Source organism: Hipposideros armiger, unplaced genomic scaffold, assembly GCF_001890085.2.
Source record: "Hipposideros armiger isolate ML-2016 unplaced genomic scaffold, ASM189008v1 scaffold_1462, whole genome shotgun sequence".
Lineage (NCBI taxonomy): Eukaryota > Metazoa > Chordata > Mammalia > Chiroptera > Hipposideridae > Hipposideros > Hipposideros armiger.
In genome coordinates this window covers 26,234-33,554 of record NW_017732812.1, presented here as the reverse complement: position 1 = coordinate 33,554, position 7,321 = coordinate 26,234, and the positions used below count along the sequence as shown (strand labels likewise).

The window sequence follows — 7,321 nt, the reverse complement described above, 5'->3', positions numbered from 1 at the left end:
TGAATTTACTCCTCATGCATTTAGAACTGCTGGAACCAATTTCTCACCTTTCTATGACTTAATTGTTGTTTCTCTTTCCTTTCTTACTTTTCTCTCTTCACAAGAAAGCTTTTTACCCTGACTTTGCAGGAGATGTGGTAACCAGACTAGTTTTAAAGGCAGCCTGTCACTGCAGACTCCAGGCCTGTTGTGAAATCACTGTTAAAAGGTCTATGTGTTGGAGAAGACAAAAAAACTGGCAAATTTTTCCTGATTGACTCTGAGTATATTTGGAGAGAGGAAGGGGGGAAATACTGACCTATATTTTTGACACATGCTGTGCACCAACTTAGCCTTGTTAAGGGAGCAGGAGCTGCACTGGTGGCTATTCCCTTCTGAGAGCAAACGTCAATGGCATCACCTACTCAGAGAACCGGAAGAGAGAAAATGTCAGATCATCATGTGGTACTTGTAAAAATGCCGTTGAGACAACATAGGATTTAGGTAGCTACAGAGCTGCCCCAGGTTCTCATATTAAAAGTTAATTCATGCACAGAAAAAATCTGGAAATATATACATCAATATTTACAAAGATCATCTCTTTTATAATGCAAAACAACATAAAGAAGGAAAAGTTATACTGTGTACACCATGATGTCCCCCATGACAAATGGCATAGTGCAGGGCAGTAGAAATTCTATCCTTACTTATATATTCATTGATAGCATTCCTTCCCCACTTGAGTGTTACTCTTTTTTATTTATTTGTTTACTCTTGTCATTCTATTATAAACTTTTTCTTTCATCCTTGTCAATTCTGAATGTTTTCCCATCTGCAACTCTCTTCAACAGGTTATTTTTTAGAGCTATTTGGGGAAATGTTTCCCCATTGCTTCTGAGGCTCTTATTTTTAGTTCTACTAGTTGAGCCCTCCTCTGGGGGGACTTGCCATCCTCTGGCCTCTGGATTAAGAGCTGGTGGAGGCAGCAGATGGTGGGTCAAAACACTCAAGCAAAAACGCTGGTAAGTGATCTGAGCCTGGCAGTGGGTCAGGAATTTTGAAAGGGCTCAGCTGAACAATCTTCTGCTCCTTTCGGCTTTAGCTGAGGTCCACATTTAGCTGCATTCAGCTGGAATCTGGGATGAGTTGGAAGGTGAGAGAAGGCTACACCCACGTTTGGCCCCTCAGTGCTCTGCCACATGGCTCTTCTCCCCCTCCATGTTCCTCTTTCCATTCGGTNGCCACATGGCTCTTCTCCCCCTCCATGTTCCTCTTTCCATTCGGTAGGCTAACCTGAGTGTCTTCACAGCATGGTAGTTGGCTTCTCAGAGAGAGAAGTGTGTCCTTGGCTTGGAGGGCCCAGAACATCACTTCCACATTTTGTTGGTCTAAACAAGGCACAGAACCAGTGCTGATTCAAGCAAAGGAGAGATAGATTCCACTCTCTGGAAGTCAAAGTATCTGTGGCCATCTTTAACCCACAGTAATATACGCTAGTAACTCTGCTTCTCTGTTTTCTGCACTTTAACTACATTTTATATTTTGTTTCTGTGTCTTTATATCAATTTATCATTTAAAACAGATTTCCCAACAAAAAGAGATTTGGAAAGCCTCCCAGCCATGAGTTATACAATCATGCTTTTATTTCCCTTTGAAAAGTCAATTTTTTCTACACATAAATTCACAGATATGTATTATACATTTTAAGCCAAAAGAAAATTTTAGCTAGTTTCTAGTATATAAGCACCATTGTACTTGCCCAGCTATTTATTTTGCAAGGATTTATGTACTATAGTGTAAACTTGACTAGCATAATCTGTTCAGGACAAAACATTTAATAGTATAGATATATTGTTTCAATGTATTAGTTAAGTAAAAATAGATATGTTTTGCAACATTTATCAAAGAAGAAAATAAAGGTCATAGAAACTTAATCAACCAAGTTTTCTTACACAGTGCATATTGCTTGAGTCAAGGGAGAAAAGATTGGAATTAAAATCTGTATTGCATTTTGAGAAATGCTGTGCAAGAAGAGAGATGTTACTAGAACTGCTGAGTGAATTTTGTTTACTGCAGTTCAACATTTCATCAAACAAATCGTGTGAGAAGGGACGAGTATTAATGCACCTATTTATGTAGGTAATTTTTCTGTTTCATGCCTCTGATTCATCTCTCTGCCTTGCTTTATGGGGAGTCATGCTACATTGGTTACAATTAATTTCAGTGCTGCATATTAGCCATAAAGAGATATTTCATAAATTGACTTGATGTAATTTTTTTTTCCTCTGTGGTTTTCTTGAAAGATGAGAACAGTCCAGAGGAAAAACAAAGTGCAGAAGAAATGGAAGGGCAGAGCCAAGAAGCAGGTGGGCTCAGATTTCTTTTGAGGAGTCTCCTAGGCCTCATCCGCAGAGGTGAACAATGACTTTACTCAGTGCTATTTTCTGAAATTGCTTATACTTTTTACTACGTTAACTTCAGTGTTCATTCAGGTTCTCCTTTTAGATGCTACCACCATGGTTAACTATGAGTGACAGGGCTCCCAATCAGAAGAGTACATTGTCATGTCTCATTAACCAATTCTGTTTTTCTTCCCTGTCATAACAGTTTGCTTAGTAATGCTCTATGACGGAGGCAGGCAGAGCTTGGGAATACCAAGTTAGAGCTTGACTGACTTAGGGCAGGTCAAAACGAGAGAATTTTTTTTTTGGGGGGGGGGAGTAAATTGAAAAATGTTTTAAGGAAGTAAGTAAGAGGCTTTCCCTCCACAATGAGTGGAGTGTTATTTCCTGTTTTGCATTAAATTTGGAAGAGCCATATTTCCAGGTATTTATTTGCATGTTGTAGGAGATGGTGTCATGGAGCTGACTACCCCCCCCACACACACACACACACAGAGCTAAAGTGAGATCCAAAGGTTTCCTGACATCTCCCCTGTTCACTAAAGAACAGATGTGTCCATTGAATGTTCATAGATTCTCAGCTGTAGATTATAAATTGAACATTTAAAATAAAATAGCACTTAAGACTCAAAAGAGATCATCATCACCTTCGATTTATTTTCTCTTTTACTCATTTTTGTACTCAGGCAAGCTCTCCTTTAAAAATGATAGGCACAATTGTGCAGCTATCAACATAATCACCCAAATAAAAATATCCTACTTCCCTTTAGCTTCCAAGTCATTCTTCCAGTTCTAATGAGCCCCATGGGGGGTGGGGGACATTTTTTAAATAGTGGGCTCTAATGTGTGCAAGGCATATCCTAGGGCCGTATGCTGAACTCTGGGAAATAAACCAGGTAGTATAATAAGTTTTTCACTGAAAACTTCCTTACATTAACCTTGGAACTTTTGCTAGAGAACTGGAAGCTTTTATTATTAACCTGGAAGATGGAACTGAAGAAGGCCAATCAGAGAAAGCACTGAAGCAAGGCAGCAAAGACCTTGCATAGCTGCTACTGGGTCATCTGGCTCCTTTACTGAAATGTAGTACTTGCAATGAAATGAATTCTGATATAGCAAACTGTTGTTACCCACCCCCCACCCCAGCTCCCTACCCACACATCATTATACTCTGTGGAAGATGAGTCTTTTATGAAAAGCTGTCACTGTTTTTATTGTTTGGGGCTGACAAATATTAATCAATTAACTACTGACAGCTGAGGCCATTCTCTATTCTAAATGTTGAAGTTTCACAGGTTTTATTCACTCATTGCTCTGTCCAAACTGTCTTTATCAACATACACACACACATACACACACACACACACACACACGCATGCATGCGCACACGCTTGCATATATACATGCATAGACATTTGCCTCTGTTTTATTTATTCATCATTTTACCCTCAATCAGTTGAGAACAGGCAGCTTCTTTATCAGTTTGGGATTATCTTTCTTATAGCAGAGAGTGGTAGAATGTAAGTCCTCTTCTCCATCTCTTAGGTCAATAGTGTTATCCCCACAATATGGGTACCTCTCAATGTAAAGAAGATTCCTAAATGAACACCTCAGGGGCTTATACTCTTCTAAGCGAGCCTGCTGGCTGGCATGGAGTCCCATGGCACACTACATCTGCTATGCTAGGCTTCATGGCCAGTGTTGGCATACATTGTTAAGCCCAATCTGCTCATTTCATAGCCTCCCTAATCCAAGTGCAGAAAAATTGAAGATGTGGTTCTGGTTATTGTTGTTATACTTCCAAAATAAAAATACTTGCCTTTCATTCAATATAATTTCCAACATCAATTTTGATTATATAACGGCAGGCCTCTTCCATATCATGAAGGAAACACAATCTTAAACCAACATAATCCGGAAGTTTTTACTGCTATCATAATCAAATCAAAGTTGTAGGTAATATTCCTCAGTTATTAAAAAAATATATATCATGGCTTTACTGTGACCCAAGCACTGTTCTGGACACTGAGATACAGCAGTAAACTATAAAGACAGTATCCCTGCTTCCTTGAAGTTTATATTCTAGTTGGGAATGGGGATCCGAAAATAGACAATATGCAATAAAAAAATAAAAAAATAAAAAAAGTGTAAGATAAATGCCTTACAGAGAAATGAGGTAATGTAGAAGGAATATTGATAAGGCCACTTTCCATTGGCTGCAATTGGGGATGAATCCCTTGAGAAATGATAATTAAAATGAGATCTAAATGATAAAATGGTGAAAGTACATTCAAATGGAGGGAAATGCCTCCATTTGATAATGTAAATGCCCTAGGCCAGTTTGGGCTTAGCATGTTGGAGAAAGAAGGCCTAGAGACTAAAGCATGATGGATTAGGGGAACATGGTGTGAGATCTGGTAAGAAATCATAGGACCAGATTACTTCTGACTATATCAGATTTGATTTTATTAAAACTACAAAGAGAAGCTAATGGGAGTTTTTAAGTAGTGGAGAGAAGTAGCCATGTTTTAGTAAGCTCACTTTGCCTGTGAGTGAAAATGGGTCAAAAGAGCCAAAGTGAGACCAGTTAGAATGCAACAGCAGGAAAACAATGATGGTGGTTTCTGGAACTGGAGACAAAAATGGACTGATTTGTGTTATGTTATGGAGATAGGGATAACAGGACATGCTGGTTGATTGGAATTGGAAAATGGGAAAAGGCATCTAGGATAAGTCCTACGTTTTTAGCATCAGTAACTATGCAGATGATGGTGCCACTTACTAATATATGGAAGACCGGCTACAGAGCACAGTTTTTGTTAAGAAAGTTAATAGCTCAGTTTTGGCCAAGGTAATTTTGAGAGGACTGTTAGGTTAATGGAATATTAAGAAGTCAGTTAGATATATAAGTTCATATTCTAGAGAGAGTTGTGGACCTGAGATACATGTTTGAGATTTACTGGAATATTAATAATATTTCAAACCATGAGAGTAGATGAGATTCACTAGAGAGGACATGTAAATCAACAAAACAATGGACCCCAGGACACCATAACATCTAGATGTATGGCAACAGGGGAGAAGAAACAGCCACAACAAGAAAATATTTCAGAAGGAACAGAGTAAAACTCTGTAGAATTCTACTGAAAAATTAAATAGATAAAAAAAGAGAAATGACCATTGGATTTGACAAAGTGGGGATCATTGGCACCTTTGATAAGAGAATTCATGGAGGAGTACTGAAGCCAATTGGAGTGGGTTGTGGAGAAACTTGAAAGTGAGGAAGAAGAGAACAAAATCATAGGCAGAAATTTTAGGGAGTTTTGCTGTGAAGGGAAGTAAAGAAATGTGAAGATATGACATCAAAGAAAGGTTAATAGTTTGTTCTTTTTTTAAAAAAATAGGAGCTTGTCACTTAACAAAAGAAAGTGACTCACCATCTCCAATTATCCCTTGCTAAAATTTTTATTCTCTGTTCCAATGACCTAAAAGTAACAGTCATATACATTATGGACAAACAATATGCTAGGAAATATGTGATTTGCCCTTAAATGTGTGTTAATTGCCATGCACGTAGGAATTTTTAGTTCCCTGACCCTGTTTCTACATGGAAAAAAAATTTATATATATATAATTTTTCCAGTTGTTAAGTATTAACCATTTCAAATGCTTTTGATAATATTTCATGTCTTAAATTTACTATTTTAATGTAAGTTCATTATCTATTATCTTGGAGGCTAAGCATGAATGGATTCCCTGGGGTACCAATGATACTGAGAAGAAATATAAACTCTGATGAGGTTCATTGCTGCTGTAAGGGGGACAGGGACCTCCAAGTTCCTTATTCCTCACTCTGTGCTTGGGTGACTTTTGGTGCTTTTGAACAAATGATCCCGTCTCCTGGGCCCCTGCACTGACAGTCATCAGATGTGCTCCCTGCAGTTTGACAGCCTGGCATAATGGAGCAGAAGTGCTGTGCTAAGAAATACCAAACTTTAAAAACACACACATAAAAGCACTTTGTAGAAACTTGCAAGAATATACTTTTTTTCGCAATCTGTTACTAAGAAAAATAATGTACCATTCTTCTAGATGTAAAGAAGAAGCAAAATCCCAAAGTATAATAGTACCCAAAACGAAATAACATTCATCACCAAAAACTAGTTTGTAGTTCATTGGGCTCTGCCTTAACTGAAACTTGCTGTTCCATTAATTATAAGAGAATCACAAACAACTATGCCTTCAAAGATCGTTCGGTATATTAGAGCATGAAACAGGCTCATCCTTCCTGTGGTGGAGTCAGGAGGAGGCACAGTGAGCAAGGAAGCTCCATCTAGACAGTATTAACTCTGAGGCAGTGTTTCTCTTTTCTGCTTTATAGATGGTTCCAACGCCGCTACTGTGCCCAGCCCTGCTTCAGAAGAGGCAATTGAAGTCTGTAAAGATGAAGGTATGAGGTTACTTACTACATCTAATAATTAAAACCTCTTAGGAGACCATTTTGGATTTGTTTATATGGAGACATGAAACAGTGAGCAAATCTATCTATTGGGTTGTTGGAAAAGTCATGATGGATTTTTGCAACGGAAAACATAGAAAAAATATGTCATGACTTTTCCAACAACCCAATAATTAAGCATCTCTATTTCCAGCACAATCAAATATCTCACCCACTTTGTTTTATTCCATATCTGCCCTTTTCAGAATTTATATATACATTTACATTTGTTCCTCTAAAAAGTAACTTTATAAAACAAGAGAATGATTGGGAAAATTATTTTTAGAGAAGGCATTTATTTGAAGCACCAGAATTAGGCAGTTTTGCTGTATACATCCTCTCATCAGGAATACATTCAAAAGAGTGGCACCTGGGAACTACCTACCAGAGAATTTTATCATCCAGACATAAGAAAGGATTAATGTTTAAAAGGCAACCTTAG

At 37.9% G+C, this 7,321-nt stretch overlaps 1 protein-coding gene across 1 annotated transcript in view; it reads left to right on the top strand.

The window, feature by feature from the left end:
• The window catches only part of LOC109377582 (O-acetyl-ADP-ribose deacetylase MACROD2-like), a gene marked incomplete at its 3' end in the record, with an annotated part of 86,057 nt that extends 79,226 nt beyond the window's left edge, over positions 1 to 6,831 (top strand). Inside the window, exons 5-6 of the mRNA XM_019633985.1 lie at positions 2,283 to 2,345; positions 6,763 to 6,831. Coding sequence (XP_019489530.1) covers positions 2,283 to 2,345; positions 6,763 to 6,831 — 132 coding nt within the window. The remainder of the gene's footprint in view (positions 1 to 2,282; positions 2,346 to 6,762) is intronic.
• Between the last annotated feature and the right edge of the window lie 490 nt (positions 6,832 to 7,321).